The sequence below is a fragment of the Cervus elaphus genome, chromosome 19, assembly GCF_910594005.1.
Source record: "Cervus elaphus chromosome 19, mCerEla1.1, whole genome shotgun sequence".
Lineage (NCBI taxonomy): Eukaryota > Metazoa > Chordata > Mammalia > Artiodactyla > Cervidae > Cervus > Cervus elaphus.
In genome coordinates, this window is record NC_057833.1 from 54,581,337 (window position 1) to 54,608,566 (window position 27,230).

Here is a 27,230-nt window from a genome sequence, read left to right on the forward strand (position 1 = left end):
GCAGAAACTAATACAACACTGTAAATAAACTACACTCCAATAAAAATTGGAAAAAAAAAAGGACCAGGCTCTGCTCTAGACTATATATGGTTATAAGCAGTGAGGTTAAAATAGTTACACAATGAGTTATGGGCTCAAACAAGGATCAAAAGGAAATTTTCTAACTTTATGAATGATATTCTTATAAAACATTCCATAGACATTCTCAAAACATAAATTAACCTTTAATTACATACATGAATGAAGAGGAATAGGTGGTATTAATAATTTAAAATAGCTAATTAAAATAATTTATATTTAGCTTTGTAAAGCCTTTTAATTCCCTCCACAGTTTTTCTTTTCTAATTATGTTTCTCCTAAACTAATCATAAATTTAATTTTCTCTTCTTGAATGCAGAGTAACTGACTGTGGAAAGAGATGGTCTTGAATTTTGATGGGTGGAGGAGAAAAACTGGTGTAGGACTAAAATTTGAATTTGGATAACTCCTATTTAAATATTGACAGGTTGACTATATTTGAAGGTCATCAGTGTTTTTTTTTTTTAAGATTTTGTTTTTTAATGTGGACCATTTTTAAAGTCTTTATTGAATTTGTTACAACATTGCTTCTGTTGTTTTATGTTTTGGTCTTTTGGTCATGAGGCACGTGACATCTTAGCTCCCCAACCAGGGATTGAACCTACCCTCCCTGCATTTGAAGGCAAAGTCCCAACCACTGTAAAAAGACCACCAGGGAAGACTAGGTCATCAGTGGTTTTGATCCAAGGTTAATATTCACTATAACATAGTCCCTTGCCCCAGTTGCTTCTCTCTGCATTTCTTCCTTGGTCAGATAGAACCCTATCTGAGTTCCAGAGGTGAGGGCGGTGCTTGTCTTATTCAAATTTTACAGCTATTCCTGTGCTGGTGGGGGGTGGTGGTAGTGGGGTGAATGTTGGGGAGGCAACAGCAGCATTAAGCTTTAAGAAAAATAGCTTTAAGACATTATGGTGGATATAGAATTTTTTAGATGTTGGTCTATAAAGAGATTAAAGAAAGACTCTGTGGTGTGGTTGAAAACTTTTGGGTTGGTTCTGGCTCTGCCCATTGGTGTTCATTGATCTTTTGGAGACTTAGTGTCTTAGTTGAGTGAAGAAGGGGTGATACTACTTGCCTTACATACTCCCTGGGGTTGCCATGAAGATTAAATCAGACAATATATGTGTAAGCACTTTGAAATTTATAAAGTATTATACAAATGAAAGATGCTGTCTGTTGCTTTAGCACTCAGAATAATTAAGAGATTTAAAGAAATCCTACTGTGGTTATAAGGCAGACTAGAATAAAAGAGTTGGTAAAACTCATTACTAATAAAAAATTTACTCAGAGCACATGCCAGGAGAATAAGCTCTGTGAATTAAATAGCACATCTTTTTTTCTTTGTTTCCTGTGAGAGTGTCCTTTTGAACGCCTCTGTGTGCAGCACTTGGAGTTTCCAGTACTCTGATCTGCTTCCTTTGAGTCCACCATCTACCATCTGCCCCCATGCTTCTGGGCAGCCAGATTGCCTCCTGAAATCTGATCGGTCCCAGTCTCCCTTCAGAAGCCACGCTTCTTTTTCAATTAGAAGGACTGCTCCACGGAACTGTGAGCTCTCTCTCCTCTCAGTAACACAGTAGCTCCTGTTTGGGAAGGCAGAAGTACGCTATGGTGACAAAGAGGCAGGACAGTTCTCTTCTGTGCTGATTCATGACACTGTAGATGTATCCCAAGTGCAACTGGAAGCCATGTAAGGGTAAGGGTCATATATTTTGTGTTCAGCCTTCAACCCAGTGCCTTACACAGTGTGCTCAGTAAATATTTACTGAACTGAATTGCTAAAAAAGTGTATCATATCAGGTAACTTGCTTTTCAAGGCTTTTCAGCCTCAATTACTAGATTATTTAATTATAGAATAAGTAGTTTATCTCTGTATTTAAATATAGGATTATAGTGAAGCAAAGTTCTGCCCCAAGTAACACCTTGCTCTTCTCCTTATATTACTGACTCTTTTTTTTTCCATATATTTTTATTAGTTGGAGGCTAATTACTTTACAATATTGTAGTGGTTTTTGTCAATATTACTGACTCTTATACCCTACTTGGGGCTGGGTTAGAATGTAGGAATAAGCACAAGACAAAGTCAGGAACTGAACTGGACGGATTAAAAAGAAATCTAGTCCTTACTCTGGAGTTTAAAAGAATGAAGCAAGTGATGAAATATTTAAAATGTTAGATTTCTGTTAATATAAAAAATTCTACACTGTCATATCATTCATTTCTTGCCATTAGAGATCTAGTCATGGATTCTAGCAAGCTGGAAATAGTTAGCAAAATTGAGGCATTTAAAATTCATAAACAAACTATCTTTTCAGGGTATTCTTGTTAAAAGTGATTGGTATTTCTTAATGTGGTTCTTTTTTAAACTTGAAATTGTAATAGCAACATTTTCAGAAGAGAAAAAATGCATCCCTAATTCCACCATCTTGATACTAATTTTTATGTATGCCTCCCAATCTTTGTCCAAATGTATAGGCATTTTTTTTCGTTTTGTCTTTCTTCTGTGCTTTCTATTTTCGTTTCTGAGTTGCCCTGGGAGGACTGTATCTGCCAGATGGGGGCTCAGAATTTCTGAATGGCTCCAAGAATTCTAATCTATGCTGCTGAAGAAATTAGCCAGGACAGTCTTACATTACAGAGGGCGTTATGTATGTCCTCAAATCTAGAAGGCTTGGGTGAGAGACTGAAGTAGAATGGGACTATGGGCTTTAAGAAAGAGAGCAGCAACCTCATTGTTAGAGAAATGAAGATAAGGTTTTATAAGGAAAGATACAGGTAGATATTTAAGTAAAATAATTTCAGATGCCATGAAGGTCTCTCTTCCCACCCAACCAAAACAATAAACAAAAAAATAGAAACCCAACCAAAGTGATCAACTACCACAACAAAAACATCTCTAGTTAACATGAAAAGAAATTTTTCTAGTTTTACTACTCAACAAATACTTGAAATTAGTTTAAGAAAGCAAAAAGGTTTAAAACAAAAATTTTAAATACTGTTAAGTTGACCTAAGTCTTCCATGGTACAGCCCCTATGCTCCTTTGAAGGGAAAAAAAGGGGTAGTTAGAAAAATAAAAGATATAGGACAAACTTCATCAACTCTTAACTTTGCCAGGGTCAGGTTTTTTTGGACTATTTAGGCTACAAAAGAAAGGACCGGGAGAAAGTGAAAGGGCGAAACAAATGTGAAAATAATCTTGGAGGTTGGGACGCAGGCGGTGGTGAAGTGCCTCGTGGAGCTCTCTGGGGCTCAGGACTGTCACCACGGGTCCTGGGAGTGGATCCGGGCGGGAGAGGGGCCCTGGCTGCCTGCGAGGAGGACGCCCGCCTTCGGTCCCCGGCGCTCGCGGAGGCGTGCGGGGAGCGGGCGTTTCAGCTCACAGGTGGCCACAGCCGCGCCAGCTGCGCGCCGCGCCCGCTCCGCGGGTGGGCCGCCAGGCGTCGCGCTGGAGCCGCGGTTGCCCGGGAGACCGAGAGGGGCGAGTGGGCGGCGCGGAGCCGAGCCGCAGCCGGGCTGCCGCCCGAGTAGCCGGGCGAGAGTTGGGGGGAGTGGCTGTCCCCAGGCGGCGCGAGGGGCCGGCGGGTCCTGGGGCAGTGCGAGGTGGCCGTGGCGCCGCGGGGCGAGGCCGGCGAGCCCGGGACGCACCTGCGCGCAGCTCAGCCTCTGTGAAGCCCGGCGGCGCGGGAGCCGCGCTTGCCTGGTCTGCAGGTCCCACCGTCCCAGCCCCGCCGGGCGGACTGCGGCCAGGAGGCTAGTCTGGGAGGTCCGGGCTGCCCCAAGAGCGCCGCGAGCCCGGCCCGCGCCTCGGCTGCCGCGACGAGGAGCCGGGCGGGCGGCGGGCGCGCTCCCCGCGGCCCCGGGATGACTTGTCGCGGCTCCCCTCTGGCGCCTTTGCTGCTCTTCTCTCTGCACGGTGAGTGGCCCTCCCATCCTCTCCCCTCCTGGTGGGGCCAGGCGGGGCCGGCGGGCCGGGGAAGGCTGTCTCGCCGGGGCGGGTCTTGGGAACCCAACTTTCTCGGGGGCCATATTCGTGACTGTCGGCGAGGCCCCCGCACGGCTCAGGCTCAGGTGTTAACGATCCGAGAGGTGACTGCGCCCCCCGCCCGGTTACCGCTGGTCCTGACAGGACTCCGACCGTGACCGCGCTCTTTGCCCCTTCTAGATAACGAACTCCCTTACTTTCTGGGTCCAGGGAGAAACGGGTTTTAGAATCGTTTCCGTTACCAGGCGGCTGCGGGAACATTGGAAATGTTTTTAAAATAATTGGAACACTTTAAGTTGCGGTTTTCACAAGATCTTTAAAGAGCATGTGCCGGTTATGACTGAAAATGTGATCTTTATTAAAACACACACACAAAAACTCTACAGTACGTACACGAGATTTGAAAACAATTTATTTTTTAATGGTCGAGCTTCTTCCCCAAGGAATTTAAGTCGATTTACAAAAATACATAAAACATAGCCATATTAGAACAAAAGAAATAAACATGTTTAATTTTCTTGTTAACTGTCTTCTAAAAATATCCATTTACATTTTGATTTCTACATTATCTTCTTAAATTTTACGTTCTATGACTAGCTGTCGTGTTGAGACCCTGTTTTCATTTTAGACAAGTGACTTTTTTTTTGTGTGTGTGTGTTTCCTGTCCTGTGGAATCAAGTTTTCTGTTCCATTTAATTCATTGTTGAGATTTACTGAGATTTATTCTGAAGGCTTTTATTTAAAAAGCAGGATAACTGGTTTATGGAGTTTTGTGGTTAATACTGTTTCTTTTTGAAGATACTGGTATGTTTCCCATAATTTATAACCTTATTTGAACTGTTAATGTACTCATAGATCTTGAAGTAACTTAATTTTAGCCGACTTAAATTTGTACAGATTCAGTTTAAGGGCAGGGAGAAATACAAAACTGCATATCTTTTCCATAGGAGCGAGAGAAGGAAATGTTCAAAATTACAGATAACTTTTCAGGACCTCAGTAGGTATATATTTGGTGATGATGTACAAAGTGACATTTGTATGTGCTTTATATAAACATGTACTTCCCAATTAACTTTGTCTGGTCACTACTTTGAGAGGGCCAATATTTTTCTCTGTCCTACTTTCTTTAAGCGTGAAATGAGATAGAGCAAGCGAACTTTTAAATAATCCCTCGGACATAACTGAAACTGTTTTAAATATTACTGTAAGAACAGCTGACTTTTTTGGTAAAAAATACGTTGTTAGCCTTCATCTATTACAATAAATGCCACCTCTTCTTATAAATGGCGTTTGTGTATGGTTGGGTTTTGAATTATTAGGCAGTACTTTTAAAAAATTTTATTTATTTATTTTTTCATTTATTTTTATTAGTTGGAGGCTAATTACTTTACAATATTGTAGTGGGTTTTGTCATACATTGACATGAATCAGCCATGGATTTACATGTATTCCCCATCCCCATCCCCCCTCCCACCTCCCTCTCTACCCAATCCCTCTAGGCAGTACTTTTTAAAAGAGTTGGTGAAATTTTCAGAATCAGCCTTACAAGGTCATCTGATGTGTTTTTTTTCCTTCAGCAGATCTATTCCTAAACATACTGGGATGTTTTTAAAGACTTCCAAGGACATTTCAGCCTTTGTGATAATCTATTTTGTAGAGGTATTTGTGTGCCTCAAGAAACTGTGTTCATTTGTTCAACGAGTGTTTACTGAGCCTCCACTCTGGGCACTTGGGTGGGGCAGGATGGTGTTGGGAGACAAAGATGCACAAGTTTCTCCACCTTCTGTAAAAAATACCTTGTCCACCTCCTGTAAGGAGTTTGCAGTTTTCAGACAAGCTGCAAGCATGCACAAGTGAGTTATGATACAAGGAATGTATGAGTGCCATTTGTTGGTGGTGGTGGTGATATCAAGGGAGACTTCATGGAAAAGTTTACTTTTGATCTGGACTTTGAGTAGGGTTTGAATTGGCTGAGATGGGGGTGTTTGGTTTTCTAAGCCAAAGGAACAGCCTGGCTGTAGGATATGAAGTAGAAAGTGCCCGGGCATATTCTGGAAAGGCCAGGCTATAGCTGCTGGTGCAGGAGATATGTATGCAAAGCAGGAAGGGCTAAAAAGGTAGTAAAAGGATGATAGAGAATGTTGACTGCTGAGTTTAGGTTTTATTCAGTGGGCCATGGACACGACACTGATACTGTTTGCTTAAGAGGGGGAGGGGATAAGGATGAACAGCTGCTGAGTGCCCAGCATAACAGTCTCCAGGAGAGTACCAGGTCCTGACTGCATATTAAATTCTTGAGCCAGGCAATGGCAGTGTTGGCATGGATGGACTAGGGCCCATTCCTAGAATTTACAGTGTGGAAGGAGGGGGAAAGGTAGATTTCAGGTGCAACAAAGTTGGCTCCATTACAGAAGGGCAAAAGGGAAATGGATGCCAGATAAATAACCATGATGGCAGTGGCCACTACAATGGGAGAATAAAGGTAGAAATAGTCTTTTACATTTTTGAAAGAAAATGATTGTCAAGAAATTTCTGTTTTTTTTTTTTAATTTCATTCTCTGTGGAGTAACTTCAAAGGCAATTTAAGTTGAAAAGTTGACTTCTGTTATGTTCTACCAGTGGGTTTAGTTCAGTTCAGTTGCTCAGTCATGTCCGACTCTTTGCGACTCCATGGACTGCAGCACACCAGACCTCCCTGTCTATCACCAACTCCCGGATGCCCTCTAGCCATCCCATCCTCTGTTGTCCCCTTCTCCTCCTGCCCTCAATCTTTCGCAGTATCAGGGGCTTTTCACCTAAGTCAGCTCTTCTCATCAGGTGGCCAAAGTATTGGAGTTTCAGCTTCAGCATCAGTCCTTCAAATGAATATTTAGGACTGATCTCCTTTAGGATGGTCTGGTTGGATCTCCTTGCAGTCCAAGGGACTCTCAAGAGTCTTCTCCAGCTCCACAGTTCAAAAGCATCAATTCTTTGGGACTCAGCTGTCTTTATAGACCAGCTCTCACATCCATACATGACTACTGGAAAAACCATAGCTTTGACTAAATGGACCTTTGTTGGCAAAATAATGTCTCTGCTTTTTAATCTGCTGTCTAGGTTGGTCATAACTTTTCTTCCAGGGAACAAGCATCTTTTAATTTCATGGCTGCAGTCACCATCTGCAATGATTTAGGAGCCCCCCAACATAAAGTCAGTCACTGTTTCCACTGTTTCCCTATCTGTTTGCCATGAAGTGATGCGACCATCGAGGCTATGGTTTTTCCAGTAGTCATGTATGGATGTGAGAGTTGGACTGTAAAGAAAGCTGAGCGCCGAAGAATTGATACTTTTGAACTGTGGTGTTGGAGAAGACTCTTGAGAGTCCCTTGGACTGCAAGGAGATCCAACCAGTCCATCCTAAATGAGATCAGTCCTGAATGTTCATTGGAAGGACTGATGTTGAAGCTGAAACTCTAATACTTTGGCCACCTGATGCTAAGAGCTGACTTATTTGAAAAGACCCTGATGCTGGGAGAGATTGAGGGCAGGAGGAGAAGGGGACGACAGAGGATGAGATGGTTGGATGGCATCACCGACTCAATGGACATGAGTTTGGGTAAACTCCAGGAGTTGGTGATGGACAGGGAGGCCTGGTGTGCTGTGGTCCACGAGGTCACAAGGAGTCGGACACGACTGAGCAACTGAACTGAACTGATGGGACCAGATGCCATGATCTTAGTTTTCCGAATGTTGAGTTTTAAGACAACTTTTTCACACTCCTCTTTCACTTTCATCAAGAGGCTCTTTAGTTCTTCTCATTCTGCTGTTAAGTGTGGTGTCATCTGCGTATCTGAGGTTATTGATGTTTGTCCTGGCAATCTTGATTCCAGCTTGTGCTTCATCCAGTCCAGCATTTCTCATTATGTACTCTTCATATAAGTTAAATAAGCAGGGTGACAATATACAACCTTGACGTACTCCTTTCCCAATTTGGAACCAGACCACCTGACCTGCCTCCTGAGAAATCTGTATGCAGGTCAAGAAGCAACAGTTAGAACTGGACATGGAACAACAGACTGTTTCCAAATTAGGAAAGGAGTACCAGTGGGTTAGGTATATCTAAAGTGGTTTTGTTTTTTTTTTTTCATTTATTTTTATTAGTTGGAGGCTAATTACTTTATAGTATTGTAGTGGATTTTGTCATACATTGACATGAATCAGCCATGGATTTACATGTATTCCCCATCCCGATCCCCCCTCCTACCTCCCTCTCTACCCGATCCCTCTGGGTCTTCCCAGTGCACCAGGCCCCAGCACTTATCTCATGCATCCAACCTGGGCTGGTGATCTGTTTCACCATAGATAATATACATGTTTTGATGCTTTTCTCTCGAAACATCCCACCCTCACCTTCTCCCACAGAGTCCAAAAGTCTGTTCTGTACATCTGTGTCTCTTTTTCTGTTTTGCATATAGGGTTATCATTAACATCTTTCTAAATTCCATATATATGTGTTAGTATGGTGTAGTGTTCTTTATCTTTCTGGCTTACTTCACTCTGTATAATGGGCTCCAGTTTCATCCATCTCATTAGAACTGATTCAAATGAATTCTTTTTAATGGCTGAGTAATATTCCAAAGAAGACATACAGATGGCTAACAAACACATGAAAAGATGCTCAACATCATTCATTATCAGAGAAATGCAAATCAAAACCACAATGAGGTACCATTACACGCCAGTCAGGATGGCTGCTATCCAAAAGTCTACAAGCAATAAATGCTGGAGAGGGTGTGGAGAAAAGGGAACCCTCTTACACTGTTGGTGGGAATGTGAACTAGTACAGCCACTATGGAAAACAGTGTGGAGATTTCTTAAAAAACTGGAAATAGAACTGCCATATGACCCAGCAATCCCACTCCTGGGCATACACACTGAGGAAACCAGATCTGAAAGAGACACGTGCACCCCAGTGTTCATCGCAGCACTGTTTATAATAGCCAGGACATGGAAGCAACCTAGATGCCCATCAGCAGATGAATGGATAAGGAAGCTGTGGTACATATACACCGTGGAATATTACTCAGCCGTTAAAAAGAATTCATTTGAATCAGTCCTAGTGAGATGGATGAAACTGGAGCCCCTTATACAGAGTGAAGTAAGCCAGAAAGATAAAGAACATTACAGCATACTAACACATATATATGGAATTTAGAAAGATGGTAACGATAACCCTATACGCAAAACAGAAAAAGAGACACAGAAATACAGAACAGACTTTTGAACTCTGTGGGAGAATGTGAGGGTGGGATATTCCAAAAGAACAGCATGTATACTATCTATGGTGAAACAGATCACCAGCCCAGGTGTGATGCATGAGACAAGTGCTCGGGCCTGGTGCACTGGGAAGACCCAGAGGAATCGGGTGGAGAGGGAGGTGGGAGGGGGGATCGGGATGGGGAATACGTGTAAATCTATGGCTGATTCATATCAATGTATGACAAAACCCACTGAAATGTTGTGAAGTAATTAGCCTCCAACTAATAAAAAAAAAAAAAAAAAGAACTGCCATATGACCCAGCAATCCCACTTCTGGGCATACACACCGAGGAAACCAGATCTGAAAGAGACACGTGCACCCCAGTGTTCATCGCAGCACTGTTTATAATAGCCAGGACATGGAAGCAACCTAGATGCCCATCAGCAGACGAATGGATAAGGAAGCTGTGGTATATAAAGTGTTTTTTGTATTACTTGTGGTTCCTTAAAATAGCAGGTAAGCTTCCAGAATCTGGAGAAAATATGTAAAAGACAACATGAAATGAAAATGAGAAGAATTATGAGCCTGAGTGTTAGCATTATGAAACATTTACTGTGAATTTCCGCTGCCTACCTTTAACTTTAATTATGGAACTTTTTGGAAGGATTCACTTTTTAGTAAAAATTTGTAGTTTGACCTACATGAAAGGTGACAGCCACTGGGTGAAAATTTTAGAGAAATTAAGTTCAGTATTCAACATGGACTCCTCAGGAAGCAGTTTACCTATTAAATCAGCAAGTGCTTCAAAAATGTGATGCTTAGAACTGTTGTCAGACCCAAGGTAGTGATGCAGTGGGTAAAGACTGCCCCCCCACCCCCAGTAACAATATGTGGCACATTTTCAAATGTGTTTTCACACTTGGACAGAGGAAGCATTTATAATGCAAAGCCTCATCTGAATCTTCATGCTTAAGCCATGTGACTTAGTGTCACACCAGGCAGTTGCTGGTGCACAAGGTTCTTTAGTTGCTCTGTTACACAGAACACCATTCTGGAAGTGAAAATTGGGAAAATTGTGGCGTTCCCCTAAAATTCTCACCTGTAACTGGGTTATTTAGAAAAGGGATTCTGATCTGTTATCTACACCTGTGTATCAGTATATATTTTAGGCAGTTTGAGGAAGGATTGCTGACTTTCTGGTAGTCTGATGACCTCAGGTGAACACGGTCCCCTCAGTTTCCTCCTCCCTTGTTCGATGAGGACTCTCTGGCACTTACACATCTAACTCTGTGTTTTGAGAGCAGCTTCAGAACATCTGGAGGCTCTGAAGTCCTCCCTTGATTGTACTTGGAGAGAAGCTAGTTTAAGAGAGGTTGTCAGTTCTTGGGTGGTATTCAACATACCATCCGATTTGAGCTGATTTTGGTCTTAAAAGTGGAAAGTTAATTAGTTTACTTATTAGTTAAGCTGATCTTACTAAACTGGAAGGATTTCTTTCCATTACTGTTTGGGTAATTGATTTCCTCTGTGCCTGGTTTCCTACCACGTAACAAGGACTGTAGTAGTAATTTGCATCTGTGATGGTTTTAAAATTGCAGAAATGTGAAGTCAAAGAAAGAAAAATCTGTTTCCTAATTTCATAAATCACAGACTCAGTCATTGATCTGATATCAGTTCATTGTTATCATTATTAGGTACTATGTAGAATGCTGTATGGTGTGGTTCTGCCTCATTGATGTGTTATAGGGAGATCATGTTTTCATAAATATCATTAATTTTTTATTTTTGTAGAACAAGATTAAACTAATGCAATTTACCAGTGTGAACAAGAAGTCTATTCAATAAAACATTCTTAGAAGTAGTCTACCTACTGGTTTCTCTTCATTTAGTATTTTCATCTTAAGAGAGGTAACAAACTGACAGATTAGATGCACACTTAATTAGAAGAGCATTGCCTGTGAGGAAGTTGAGGTCTCAGAAGTGCTGAGTTAGGAAACTCTTTTATCACAGAAAGTTCTTTGGGAGAATCTTCAGAGAATTAGGTTAACGTTGTTGTTGTTTTCCAGTAGCTAAGTCATGTCTGACTCTTTGCGACCCCGTGGACTGCAGCATGCTAGACTTCCCTGTCCTTCACTAGGTTAACGTTAGTGGCTAAGAAAGATAGTGGCGGGGGGAGGGAAGGAAGATAGTGGGTCAGGGTTTAGAGTTGGGACGATGGTTAAAGTAGGTTTGTGGGAAATTCAAAATTTTTTTCGTGGTGGATCACAACTATGTAATAATGCAATCTGACATTGTGAATGTAACTCTAATGTAATGGCGCCACTTCTGAGCCATTCTTTTTTTTTTTTTTAAATTTAGTTTTTTATTTTAATTAGCAGGTAGTTACTTTACAGTATTGTGATGGCCTCTGCCGTACATCAGCATGAATCGGCCGTAGGTGTACACGTGTCCTCTCTCTCCTGAATCCCCCTCCCACTTCCCTCCCCACCCCATCCCTCCAGGTTGTTACAGAGCACCTGCTTTGGGTTCCCAACGTCATACATCAGACTCGCAGTGGCTATCTGTTTCACTTGTGGTAATGTATATGTTTCAGTGCTGTCCTCTCAAATCATCCCACCCTCTCCTTCTCCCACTGAAAGACATAAAGTCTGTTCTCTATGTCTGTCTCCTTTGCTGCCCTTCATAGAGGATCGTTGGTATTATCTTTCTCAATTCCATATATATGCGTTAATATACGATATTTGCCTTTCTCTTTCTGACTTACTTCACTCTGTATAAGAGGGTCTAGATTCATCCACCTCATTAGAACTGACTCAAATGCTTTCCTTTTTATAGGTGAGTAATATTCCGTTGTGTGTATGTACCACAACTTTCTTATCCATTCATCTGCTATTGGACATCTAGGTTACTTCCATGTCCTGGCTATTATAAACAGTGCTGCGGTGAACATTGGGGTACATGTGTCTTTTTCAGTTATGGTTTCCTTAGTGTGTATGCCCAGTATGGGGTTGTTGGGCTGTATGGTAGTTTTAGTCCTAGTTTTTAAAGGAATCTCCCTACTGTTCTCCATAGTGGTTGTACCAGTTTGCATTCCTACCAACAGTATAAGAGGGTTTCTTTTTTTCCACACCCTCTCCAATGTTTATTATTTGTAGACTTTTTGATGATGGCCATTCTGAATGAGATGATACCTGATTGTTGTTTTGATTTGCATTTCTCTAATAATGAACAATGTTGAGCATCTTTTCATGTGTTTATTTAGCCATCTATAGGTCTTTATTGGAGAAATGTCTGTTTAGGTCTTCTGCCCACTTTTTGATTGGGTCATTTGTTTTTCTGGTATTGAGCTGCATGAGCTGCTTGTATATTTTGGAGATTAATTTTGACAGTTCTTTCATTTGCTATTATTTTCTTCCATTCTGAGGGTTGTCTTTTCACCTTGCCTATAGTTTTCTTCATTGTGCAAAAGCTTTTAAGTTTAATTAAGTCTCATTTGTTTATTTTTGTTATTTCTGTTACTCTAGGAAGTGGATCATTGAGGATCTTGCTGTGATTTATTAGAAGACTCGTTAATCTGAAGTTTTTTAAATGAAAAGAAATTTAAAATTTCACCAAAGTCTATTGAAGATCACATCAGTGGAAGCTTAAGACATATTCACATTTGTTTTGTCATTAATGTTGTTTCTTTTCTCTCTTTCCTTCCCATCTTCTCCTTCCATTTTGGAGAATGTTATGTTCTGTTAGTAGCATCAGATTCTTCTTAAGTAAATATATCTAGCTACTGGATGTTGTAGTTGCTTCCAGTTATTCTGTTTTACCTATTCCAGGATTGATATCAACAAATAAAACCCCTGTAGCCAACCAGGCAGACCCAGAAATCACCTTAGAAGCTAGAATTGGTGGGTGTGTATGAGATTGTGGACCTGGTTCTACAGTTTCCCCTTGTTCCATGAGGTTAATTTTATCATATAATTGTGTGTGCGTGTATATGTGTGTATATACATTTTCCCTAAAAGACAGTACCATGCCTGGCATAGAGTAAGTGCTCAGTAAATAATTGTGACTGAATGAATGAGTGGTTACTAAAGCAGATGGTACTTCCCTGTGTTTGGATTGCCTGAAAAACATGCTTTTTTTTCTGTTAAAGAAAAATAATTTCTTTAAAATTTTCCTCAGGGATTTGGTTTGTCAGCTTCAGCTGATCCTTAAACCTTGCTATGTGTTTTGTGAAATAGAGGTGAAAGAGTTCTATTTTCACAGTCTTTTCAAATTCTGTGACTTTACAAGTTTATGTAGAAATGCTGTATTTATATACCTTTTTAAAATTGCTTCTTAGCTTCTCTTTAGTCCTAAAACTTTGAAGTTGTCCATCTCAAGAATTTTTTTTCCCCTAAAGAATTTCTAAACATTTTGCTCCATGTACTGAAGAGTGATGTTGGACTTTTGGGAATCCGTTTAGAACCTCGAAGTTTCCCATTCATATAGCTGGTGTTCTTAGTCCTGAAGGCCTGTATGTTGGAACTAATCTCCCAAGAATGGAGATAATTAATTAACATCTCACATGGTCTAAGCTTCCCAGGTGGCGCAGTGGTAAAGAATCTGGCTGCCAACTTGGGAGAGGTGTGTTTGATCCTTTGGCGGGGAGGATTCCCTGGAGGAGGAAATGGCAACCCACTTAAGTATTTTTGCCTGGAAAATCCTACGGGCAGAGGAGCATGGTGGGCTACAGTCCACGGGGGTCTCAAAGAGTCAGACATGACTGAGCGATGAGCATGCACATGGCATGGTCTGAGCCCTCTCTCCCCTTTCCCACGTGCATCCAGTGCTAGAAAAGCTTTTTAGGAATTCGGAGCATTAGCTCAGTCGGCCTCAGTGGGAGGCATTATAACCTCCCCCTGGTGGGGCTTGCTAGTTGTTCTCCCCTCTCATTCCCTTTCCTTCTCCTGAAGTCTATGTACTTTAAGCCACAGTTTCTTCCTGCTGTGATTCATTCCTTTAGGGACCATCCTTTCAGTCTGCAGTGATGTTTATATCTCTCAAAATGTCCAAAGTTGTTTTCTAATCATAACTGCATCCTCTGCAATGTGCTTGCAAATGCCTTGATGTTATCATCATTTAAATTTAAGTATCAACAGTTTTAAGTATCATTATACTAATCTTTGTTTCTTTGGACCAGGCACATCACTGTCAGCTACACAACTTCTGTCAGTCATCATTGGTCAAGATCATTTGCCAGAACACAAAATTTGTGGCAAATGAAAAGGCTGAAGTGTAGTGAACATCACTTATTGCAAAACATATTCAAATCAGGCTGATTAGCATTTGATGTTTTTATTGGTTAAGAAAGTTTGTAGTACAGTTAATTTATGTGTATTGTCCGTGTGTAAATACAGATTGCTGTACTTGTACTTGTTGGCCAAGACTTAAGACAGTATGAAGAACACATGAAAAATATGTTAACAGTACACTACAAAGATTCTCAGACTTTTTGGTGTTAAGGATTATTGGGACCTTAAAGACTATTAAGGGCCAGGAGTGCTTTGTTTATGTGGGTTATGTCTGTCGATATTTACCATGTGCTGTGCTTAGTTGCTCAGTTGTGTCTGACTCTTTGTGACACCATGGACTGTAGCCCGCCAGGCTCCTCTGTCCATGGAATTTTCCAGGCAAGAATACTGGAGTGGGTTGCCATTTCCTACTCAGGGGATCTTCCCAACCCAGGGAAGACACATCTCTTGTGTCTCCTGCATTGGCAGGCTTATTTACCACTAGCATCACCCGGGAAGCCCACAAATTTACTATATTAGAAGCCAAAAGTGAGAAAATTAAAAAATATGTATTAATCAATTAAAAAATAACAGTAATATATTCATTATATGTTGACATAATACATTTCTGTGACACATATGGGTTTTTCTCAAGCCAAAAAATATTAGCAAGAAGAGTGGCTTGTTTTACATTTTTAGAAATCTCTTAAATGTCAGGCTCACTGGAAGACAGCTAGATTCTCCTATCTGCTTTTGTATTCAATTTATTATGATGTTTTGGTTTGGTTGAACGACATGAAGAATATCTGGCCTCTTACAACTATGTATTTGGAAAAGGAAGGAGTATGTTGATAACATTTTCAGATAATTTTATTTATTCTTTGATATTCCACCAAAACACTTTAAGTGGTAGTATCTAAAAGATTGGGCTTCCCAGGTGGCTCACTGGTAAAGAACCCACATGCCAATGCAGGAGACACAAGAGACAGGGTTTCATCCCTGAGTCGAGAAGATCTCCTGGAAGAGGAAATGGCAACCCACTCCAGTATTCTTGCCTGGAAAATTCCACGGACAGAGAAGCCTGATGGGCTACAGTCCATGGGGTAGCAAAGAGTCAGAAACGACTTAGCAACTGAGCACGCATACATCTTAAAGACTGGCTGCAGTGAAGATTCTGAAACCATATCAGTAAATGTTTTTTACTCCGTTATATTAAAGTTCACTTTAATAGATTTTAAACATTGCACTTTAAATGGATCTTATACTCATGTGTTTTTTTTTTGTAACATTATTCATTGATTGTTTGAAAAATGTTGGTTCACTGATGCAGATCTTGCAGATGTTGACATGTATTGCATTTTATGAAACATAAAAATATAATCACATTTAATACCGCCATTGACCTCATCAGCACAGCCTTTTAGTGTTGGGAAACTGTTAAAGTTCACAGTGGCAGATACAAGCTTTCCAAAATTTTAATATTTATTCCAGCTTTATCACTGGCAACAGATAGTTGTTGGTTACTTCCCTCAAAATGAGAGTTTTGCTTTGTTCGGTTTTGAGAAAATGTCATCCAGCTTCCTAAGTCTGACTGATTAGTCTGTGAGTTGTTCTTTCAAGTACAAGGGCTAATTCAGGGGAAAGGGGATGGTTGAGTGAGCCTTGAGCTCTAACTGCTGGCCCAGCGCTTCTCCTTAGGACCCTACTTGACTCTATAGCCGCATATGGGATTCCTATTTCATGGTGCCCATTCTGTCACACAGAATACTAGAAAAGGTCAGGATGCAATGAAACTGCTGTTGTTGCTTCACAAAGACATTAAAAAAAACTGGATTTCCTTTTTTAACCGTGAGTGCGTGATGGTGACGACTGCAGCCTTCTCCCGCGGTTTCGTGACAGCGCCGTGACTTATGCCAAGGTGCCAACAGTTTCACCCACCACTGCTTCTGCACCATGAGTGCAAATGTCAACTCGGGCAAGAAGGCAGATAATACTTTACCAGTATTAAGAAAAAAGCTTTTACCTCTTGGACCTTCTGACAGGATCTTGGAGACCCCCATGGGTCTATTGACTAGTCTTGAAATGCTGGTATAGTGTAATGAGATGTTAGTCTTTTTTTTTTTGAAAAAGGTTTTAGGCACAAATAGCTGCACAATTATTCTATGTTATGGGGGATGGCATTAAATGGAGTATGTATGCATTTTAAAAAATAAATACTATAGTGTAAAAATTCTTTATTTTTGTATAATTTTTTAAATTATAAAAGTAGCATATCTTAGCTGTAAAAATTCAAACATTGCAGAAATGTTTAAGAATTGACTCAAACCCACCTCCACCCACTGAATTCTCTGCTTTTACTGTGCATTGTTCCAGCCCTTTCTTGAGCCACAAACAAAGCCTGCATGTGTATGTATTTTTTTTTTAATAATGCCATAAATACTCTTCTGTAACTTATTTTTAAACCATAACAATTTAATATGGGTATCTTACCACATCTATTACATTATCCTTAGTGATCATTTGGTATTTCACAGCATGTATAATTTATTTAACTGTTTCTCCATTATTGGATATTTATGTTTCTTATTTTTTATATTAACTATGTAGCAGACATCTTTGGACATATAACCTATAAATTTGTGTTGAAATTTTTATCGTCTGGGTTGCCCAAAGTGAAATTTTTTGGTTGTACACGTTTAGCATCACATAAAATAGCATCATGTAAAAGTTTATGGGTTTGTAGAGTCAGCTCAGATTTGAATTCTTGACTTGTCATTTATTTGTTCTGTGACTTTGGGAATGTTATTGATGTCCTGAGCTTGGGCTTGATTATCTTGTAAAGTGGAAATAACCTTCTCAGTGTGTTGAGAAGTACTCAATTAAGTGAAATGACACATCTCTAAACTGTGTAGCACAGTGCCTGGCAAGTAGGAAATGAAAATGCTTGGTTAGTGGCAGTTAGTAATAAGAATTGCTAAGCTCCAGTTTGAGTCAGGAAGCAAGAGTCCTAACCAGGGTTATCAGTGGAGGTGTGACCTGGGACCCATCAAACTGCTAGCTCTCCAGGCCTGCTTGCTTTTGCAAAATGAGGGATTAGGTGGTTAGGTGATCTCTTCTTTTCCAGCTCTGTGTCTTCATCGTTCTTTAACTTGGCTTTCAAGTATTGAGAATATCGGCAATAAGGTATGCTGGAGAAAGCATATGACTGGTGTTAACATATTTATAAAGCTTTTCCTAAAATAGTTAATTGACTTACCTTGCCCTCTCCCCCTATCAATTTAATAAGACTTTTTGGTGATACCTATTCTAGGAAATAAAACCATCTTCATCTGTTGTAGAAAGATTATAAAAAGTGGTTTCAAATATAAAGAATTATATTTTAAAATTAGCTTCTGTTCACTTTAGCTCAGGCTATGTACATACATCTTTATTTTCTTAAATCCTTTGTAGCATAGATAGGTATTGTATGTGCCAGGAGAGGGTTAGTTGCGAACAGACTTATGAAAAAACATTTTACCGTAATCACTGTATCCTGGTCCTTTAACTTGATTTTTAGGACCTTTCTCTGCTTTTATCACATAATGACTGCTCTTGGTCTAAGCCAGGCATTTGTGGTTATTTAGTTGCTGAGTTGTGTCCAATTCTTTGTGACCTCATGGACTGTGGCCCACCAGGCTTCGCTGTCCATGGGATTCCCCAGGCAAGAATACTGGAGTGGTTTGTCATTTCCTTCTCCAGGGGTCTTCCTGACTCAGGGATTGAACCCACATCTCTTGTGTTGTCGTGTGAATTCTCTGTCACTGAGCCACCAGTGTCTAAAATGTATCTGGACTGGGTTACATGATGTATATAGACATTTTTGTAGTGCTGCTATTGATTAAAAGTGAAAAGCCTGTGAGAGTTTTAGTCAAGGAGGTAGTGATGAAAGCTTTGGAGGGGTGTGGTTGGACACGTCTTAACTTTGACTTATGTCATTGATAGTGTTTCCCAGCTGTTCTTTGTGAATTTTCATGAAAGAGGATGTTTGTATACAAAACCAGGTGGTCTCCCAAATGGACAGTTGGTCACATTGACAGAACTTCCAAAATAATTCTAAGATTTTGTAAACTCACTGCCTACTGTGTTTTCTTGGTATGATTTGTTTTCAGATTAAATTGTTTTCTGAAACTAAAACACACTAGTAGAGAAGATTCTTAAGGTTTGTCCTCCAAAATAGTTTTAGAAACAAACATGATTCGTTTTCATAAAAATACTTTCTGAAAATGTGACTTTGAATTCTTGCTAATTTGTGATTTTATTGTCCTCAGAGCAAAGCATGTTTCAATTGCCCTTTGATATCTCCAGTTTCCATGTTAACATTTGCACTTCTTTGGACAAATAAATTGTGCTCTTCCCTCCTCCCTTCCTAGTTACTTTGGATTCACGTGGTTCTCATTAGTAAGAAAGTGTAACGTTGTGAGCCATGGGGAACTGGACCATTGAGGCCTCTTAGAGCCCTTTAATTCCATAATGTCCTTGATCTGACGAAGCCGCTCAGCAAATCTCTTCACAATTTCCACGACCAAGCCATCTGCCTGTATTGAAATAAATCAAATCTGCTTACTCCGTCAGTGTCTAACGAGTTTTCTATAAACTGATGATGTTGACCATGAGCACGGAAATAATTTGCAATCTTGAGCACTTCCTCTTGAATTCTCATCTAAGATTCTCTTGACAAAGTGGAAGTTGGCCTGCCAGCTTTGTCTTTGACTTGAGTCAGAGGGTAACGGATCTGTTCCCCCACTCCCCGTGGTGTAGTTACTCACTCAGGGGCAGTGAGTAAATTTCTTCTTCAGTTTTTCCACATCCAGGTTAAACTTCACAAAACCTGTACTTGCCCTTTTACTTTATATATACTTGCTAATATAGAAACATACACACAGTTATCTAATTTTACATGTTGCAGTTTGCGCGCACACACACACACACACACACACACACATTTATGTTTAGATCTCAGGCAGACTGATTTTGTATGTTGCCCAAGCTTCTGATATTGTCTGGACTTTGGACACTGTGGCAGCATCACACTGGGCAAGTGTATAATCCCATGGCCTGTGCCTAGGCAAAATAATAATAATTATTATTTTTTTCACATCTGAGAACCACCAAATCTAAACTGTTTCTTCTTAGTGTTCTTAATTTCTTGCTCTCCTTTCTTTTCTCACTACCTTCATTAATTTATATCCTTAAGTTTACATTATTCTGACACTTTTCTAGTGGTTCTTTATTTCGCCTTTCTTCTCTTTGATCCATCCTTTATTCTGTGCCAGGTTGCTTTCCTGTCAAACACTGTTTTCATTATATCCCTCCCTTCCTTCAATAGCAATAACAACTGCATACTCTGAAAATCTTTAATATAGTCATTCAGCCTTTTCCTTTATGTGAGCTAAGTTTACAGTAGCTTCCCACTTTCTTCTAACATGTTCCTGCTGCCTTTCTAAAATTCGTACTTTGTTCAGTTTACTGAGGAATGACATACATAATCATTTTGGGGATTATATTTTGAAGTTGCTGTATTTATTAGAAAAGAGCATAGTGACCAGGACTAAAATTTGTTAAACCATAATATACACAAAATAGTGTAGTAACATTGAGTAGTACTTAGTGGATATTAGTTATGTCATACTTAGGTATCATATCATACTTAGGTATCATATCATACTTAGGTATCATATTATACTTAGTGAATAAGTCATATCATACTTAGGTAACCATCATCTAGATCCAAAGGCAGTGCATTGCCCACATCCAATAGCCCCCAGAGACCCTCTCAATCATTCTGTCATTCCCTGCTCCCCCAAGGTAACCACCTTTTAAAAAATTTATTGAAAGTATAGCTGGTTTACAATGTTGTGTTAATTTCTGCCTACAGCAAAGTGATTGAGTTATACATGTATATTCTTTTTATTATTCTTTTCCATTATGGTTTATCACAGGATATTGACTGTACTTCCCTGTGCTATACAATAGGGCCTTATTATTTATCCATCCTATATTAGATAGTTTGCATCTGTGAATTCCAAACTCTTGATCCTTCCATCTCCATCTGTCCTCCCTGTTGGTAACCACAAATCTATTCTTTATGTCTGTGAGTCTGTTTATTTTTTATAGATATGTTCATTTGTGTCATATTTTAGATTTTGCACATAAGTGATGTCATATGGTGTTTGTCTTTCTCTGACTTTGCTTAGTATGATAACCTCTGGATCCATCCATGTTGCTACAAATGGCATGATTTCATTCTTTTCTGTGACTAATACTCCATTGTATATACCTCATCTTCTTTACCTGTTTATCTGTTGATGGGCATTTAGGTTTTTTCATGTCTTGGCTATTGTGAATAGTGCTACTTTGAACATAGGGTTGCGTGTATCTTCCCAAATTATAATTTTGTCTGGGAATATGCTCAGGAGTGGGATTGCTAGGTCATAGGGCAATTCTGTTTTTAGTTTTTTGAAGCATCTCCACACTGTTTTCCATAATGGTTGCACCAGTTTACATTCTCACCAACAGTGTAGGACGGTTTCCTTTTTTCCATACCTTCTCCAGCATTTATTATTTGTAGACTTTATAATGATGGCTGTTCTGATTGGTGTGAGGTGATACCTCATTGTAGAGTTGATTTGCATTTCTCTAATAATTAGCAATGATGAGCATCTTTTCATGTGTCTATTGGCCATCAGTATAGCTTCTTTGGAAAAATGTCTATTGAGGTCTTCTGCCCATTTTTTGATTGAATTGTTTGTTTTTATTTGTTACCAGGTTGTATGGGCTGTTTGTATATTTTGGAAATTAAGCACTTGTTAGGCACATCATTTGCAGGTGTTTTCTCCCAGTTTGTAGGTTGTCTTGTTGTTGTTGTTAGTGGTTTCCTTTGTTGTACAGAAGCTTATAAATTTGATTAGGTCCCATTTGTTTAGTTTTGCTTTTATTTCTATTACTTTTGGAGACTGACAAAGGTAACCACTTTTTGACTTCTAATACCAGAAATTAGTCTGTTTTTAAATTTATATAAGTAGAATAATTCTTATTCAGTATATATTCCTTTGTGTCTGGCTTTGAAAATTCACCACTGATTATGTGATTTATCCACACTGCCACATGTAGCTGTAATTTCTTCACCTCTGTTACAGTATAGCACTTTAGTTTGTGAATATACCACTATATGGATTTATCCATCCTACTGCTCATAGACATTTGGGTGGTTTCTAGTTTTGACAATGAACAGCACTGCTGTGAGCATTCTTGTATGTGTCTTTGGACACATAATCAGAGTTAGGAATACACCTAAGAAACAAATTGCACGTATTCAGCCTTAGTAGATACTGTCATTTTCCCAAAGTGACTGTGCTGATCTTTACACCCTCCTAGCAGTTTATCCATTTTCTCTACATCCTGGTGAATATCAAGTACTGTCAACTTGTTTTACTTTAGTCCTTCTGATGGGCAAATAAAGGTATCACACTGTGTGTGCCTAGTTTGCAGGTATTTTGTACTTGGTTGATTACTAATGAGGTTGCTCACCTTTTCCCCTTCTTATAGGCCATTTAGGTATCTTCTTTTGTGAACTGTCTGTTCAAGTCTTTTGCCAGTTTAAAAAAAATAGCTTTATTGAGATATAATTAGCATACCATATTTTTCACTTGTTTAAAGTATACAGTGATTTTTGGTGTATTAAATTGGTAATTTTTAGGAATTGTGGTAAAATGTTACATAAAATTAGCCATTTTAAATTGCCGACATAGATTGTTGGATCATAGAAGAAGCAAGGGAATTCCAGAAAAACTTCTGCTTCATTGACTATGCTAAAGCGTTTGACTCTGGATCACAACAAACTGTGGAAAATTCTTAAAAGAGATGGGAATATCCAACCACCTTACCGTATCCTGAGAAACCTGTATGCAGGTCAAAAAGCAAAAGTTAAAACTGGTTCCAAATTGGGAAAGGAGTATGTTAAGGCTGTGTATTGTCACCCTGCTTATTTAACTTATATGCAGAGTACACCATGCAAAATGCTGGACTGGATGAAGCACAAACCGGAATCAAGATTACCAGGAGAAATATCAACAACCTCAGATATGCAGATGATACCACTCACATGGCAGAAAGTGAAGAGGAATTAAAGGGCATCTTGATGAAAGTGAAAGAGGAGAGTGAAAAGGCTGGCATAAAATTCAACATTCAAAAAGTGAAGATCATGGCCTCTGGTCCCATCACTTCATGGCAAATAAATGAGGAAACAGTGACAGACTTTATTTTCTTGGGCTCCAAAATTGCTGTCTATGGTGACTGCAGCATTAAATTAAGACACTTGCTCCTTGGAAGAAAAGCTATGACAAACCTAGATAGCATATGAAAAAGCAGAGACATCACTTTGCCAGCAAAGGTCCATACAGTCAAAGCTATGGTTTTTCCAGTAATCATGTCTGGATGTGAGAGTTGGACCACAAAGAAGTCTGAGCACTGAAGAATTGATGTTTTCAAATTCTTCTCCAGAATTGGTGCTGGAGAAGTCTCTTGAGAATCCCTTGGACAGCAAGGAGATCAAACCAGTCAATCCTAAAGGAAATCAACCCTGAATATTCATTGGAAGGACTGATGCTGAAGCTCCAATACTTTGGCCACATGATGCTAACTCACTGGAAAAGACCCTGATGCTGGGAAAGATTGAGGACAGGAGGAGAAGGGGACGACAGAGGCTGAGATGGTTGGTTGACATCACCAAGTCAATGGATATGAGTCTGAGCAGATTCTAGGAGATAGTGAAGGACTGGGAAGCCTGGCGTGCTGAAGTCCATGGGGTCGCAAAGAACAGGACACAACTGAGCGACTGAACCATAGCAAACCTTTTGCCATTCAGTGTGAAATTCAGTGGCATGAACACTTTCACAGTGTTGTACAACCATCATTACTGTCTGTTTCTGAAACATTTTTATCATCCCAAACAGAAATTCAATAAATATTAATAATAGCTGCCTGTTTCTGCTTCCTCCAGGCCCTGGTAACATCTGGTCTATTTAGATATCTTTGAATTTGCCTATCCTAGGTATCTCATATAGATGGAGTCATACAGTATTTGTCCTTTTGTGACTGACTGACTTCACTTAGCATGGTTTCAGGGTTCATCCATGTTGCAGCAGGTATCAGAACTTCATCCCTTTTTGTGACTGAATAATATTTCATTGTTATATATGTGCTACTTTTGTTTCTTTACCTTTTGACAAACCCTTGGGTTTTTGCCAGTTTTTTTTTTTTTTTTTGAGTAAGGCAATCACTTTTTATTATATAATACCAAAGGCATGATCTATGAAAGAAATATTGATAAGCTGAAATTTTAATTCAAAATTTCTGCTCTATAAAAGACAATATTAAGAGAATGAGAAGAAAAAAACACAGACTAAGAGAAATACTTGTGAAAGACACTTCTGATAATGGACTATTGTCCAATATGTAATACAACTCTTAAAACTCAATAATAAAAAAAACAACTGCCTAATTCAAGATGGGCCCAAAACCTTAAAAGACATTTCACCAAAAAGACATTCAGATAGCAAATATACACATAAAAAGATGTTCCACATCATATGTCATTAGGGAAATGGAAATTAATACAGCAATAACATATCCACTACACACCTACCTGAATGGCCAAAATCCAAAACACTGAAACACCAAATGCTGATGGGGATGTAAAGCAACAGGAATTATCTGTCATTGCTATTGGGAATGCAAAATGACATAGCTACTTTGGAAGACAAGTTGTCTGTTTCTTACAAAACTAAGCATACTCTTATATGATGCAGGAATAGTGCTATTTGGGACTTACTCAAAGGAGTTGAAAACTTAGGTAGACACAAAAACTTTCACACAAATGTTTTTGGCAGCCTTGTTTACAAACTCCAAACTGGAAATAACCAAGATGTCTTTCTTTAGGTGAACAGATAAATAAATGGTGGTACATGAAGACAATGGTATATTATTCAGTACTGAAGAAACATGAACTATCAAATCGTGAAAAGATATGGAGGAAACTTGAATGCATATTACTATGTGAAAGAAGTGAATCTGAAAAGGCTCAGTTCAGTTCAGTTCAGTCTCTCAGTTGTGTCCGACTCTTTGTGACCCCATGGACCGCAGCATGCCAGGCCTCCCTGTCCATCACCAACTCCCAAAGATTACTCAAACTCATGTCCATTGTGTCGGTGATGCCATCCAGCCATCCCATCACCATCCAACCATCCAAGCCAGGTTTTAAACTTTGAAAGTCTGTGTGTCTTTTTTCCCCTTGATTTGTTTAGGTTTTAAAAATACTTTTGCCGAAATACAGGCACTTTATTGGTTATATGGGTCACAAAATCTTTTACCTGTGACTTGCCTTTTCACCTTCATACTTTAGTATCTTTAAAGAACAGTTCTTAATTGTAATTTATTTGGTTTTGACACTTTTTTCTTTTTGACTAACACTTTTTGTGTCTTGGCTAAGATATCTCTGCCTGTAATCTTCTAAAAGCTGTACTGTTTATCTTTTATATTTTGACCTGTAGTCCCACTGAAATTGGTTTTTCATGTGTGTGATGAGAATTGGGAGTCAAGGACTAAAGCTTACTTTTTGTGGTAGTTTACTTTTGTACATTTATGTCTAGTCTTCTTGGTTAAATAAGTGCTTTGAGTTGGTCTTATATTTCATTTTACCTCCAGGAGCTAGTATATTGCCTTGCACCTGGTAAAAGATAAGTAAATGGTTATTAATAATGGTCAGGTTGTAAAGGCTCATTTCCCAAAAACACATAGGGACCCATACAGAACAGTATGAAATCTAACTTCTTAAATTGATGTTGTTGTTGTTTAGTTGCTAAATCATGTCTGATTCTTTTGTGATCCCATGTACTATAGCCTGCCCAGTTTCACTGTTGTGGGATTTCCCAGGCAAGAATCCTGGAGTGGAGTGCCATTTCCCTCTCCAGGGGATCTTCCTGACCCAGGGACCGAACCCACATCTCCTGCAGACAGGGAGGTTCTTTGCCACTGAGCCACCAAGGAAGCCCACTTCTTAAATAGCATTCATATGTAAGTTTCCAGCGTTAATTTCTTCTCGCTGTGTTTTGGAGACCTGTCTCCCGCTGCCTCCTCTGTCGCCACTGCTGTCTTGACCACCGTCATCCTTCTCCTTCGTTAATACCATCCTCAGCATCTGGAACTGAAGCTGAGTTCTAAATCTCATGATCTTAATTTCCCCATTATGTGGTACTCTCCTTTTAAGGTAATAATTTTAGTTTTATAATAGTATTTTATATTGTTGAGTACCTTGCATCATAACAACGTCACCTTCCATTTGTTTTGTCCCAGGAATTTTAATCCGTGGTCCAAAAATCGTTTTCAGAGATGTCACAGAAATTTTTGTGTTGTGTTTGGTATTTTCAATGAGAATGTCTCAGCCTTTAAAAGTTTATTCTTTAATTTTCCAATAAACTGTTCATAAACCCATGCTATATACACCACTGTACTTAGGCATTGTGGGTCATATAGAGTATTTGATATGGTACCTGGTCTTAAAGAACCTAACACATGTGTTCAGTTCAGTCGCTCAGTTGTGTCCGACTCTTTGCGACCCCATGGATTGCAGCACCCCAGGCCTCCCTGTCTATCACCAACTCCCAGAGTTTACTCAAACTCATGTCTATTGAGTTGGTGATGCCATCCAACCATCTCATCCTCTGTCGTCCCCTTCTCCTCCCGTCTTCAATCTTTCCCAGCATCTGGGTCTTTCCAGATGAGTCAGTTCTTCGCATCAGGTGACCAAAGCATTGGAGTGTCAGCTTTAGCATCAGTCTTTCCAGTGAATATTCAGGACTGATTTCCTTTATGATGGACTGGTAGCTATGGTTAGAATTGTAAGCACAGTTACAACTTGGAGATTTATGTGAATCAGAAAAGGAATAATTGTGGAACACGCCAGAATCAGGTGAAGAACTGAAGTGCAGATATGTAGTAAAGTGTCAGGTGGAAGAAGATAGAGGCGGGTAGTTAATGGCCGTGTGCACTGCCCATCTGGTCTTCATCCCAGTTGATGAGGCAGAACACCCTTGTGTTTTCTGTACTCAGCAGTTTTTAAAGAGAAAAACAAACTAGAAAAGGGTTTATTATGGTTCAGGCATCTGAGGATAGAAAGATGAAAAAGTATACAGTCTAGTCTTTAGGACTCCATGAGTTTAGTCTAAAAGACAACATTATTATTTAATTTGTTACATTAATGGTATGAATGCAGTCTTGTCTTCTGCTCAGTCCTCATTGTTGTTTTGGCAAACCAAGTCATTTTCTTAGGTGGTATGGTTCTTGTGGTCTGCCAGCTCTGCAGTAAGCCACTTTCAACATGCACTGGAGTGATGGCTTAGAGGCTTTGGCAGAAGGCAGGAGGCCTCTGGGGCAGTGCTCCTGGTCCCCAGGGGCCTGCATGAAGTATGAGAGAGACCTGGTAGTACTTGTGCATCCTGGTGAGGGGACCTTGGAGGTCCTAGGTTAGAATGAAGAGACCTGCATGTGCAGGAATTTCAGCATCAGAGACCAGTGGCCAGTACCCCTGTGTAAGGATGGGAACCAGCACACACGCAGCACTGGTCCCCA

General features: G+C 39.7%; 1 protein-coding gene across 2 annotated transcripts in view; it reads left to right on the plus strand.

Annotated features, from left to right (window-relative positions):
• Positions 1–3,576: 3,576 nt before the first annotated feature.
• IGSF11 (immunoglobulin superfamily member 11) overlaps positions 3,577–27,230 on the plus strand; it is a 139,377-nt gene continuing 115,723 nt past the window's right edge. For both annotated transcript variants that reach the window (XM_043875168.1, XM_043875170.1), the window contains exon 1: positions 3,577–3,992. In XM_043875168.1, the coding sequence (XP_043731103.1) occupies positions 3,941–3,992 (52 nt within the window). In that variant the 5' untranslated portion in view covers positions 3,577–3,940. The remainder of the gene's footprint in view (positions 3,993–27,230) is intronic.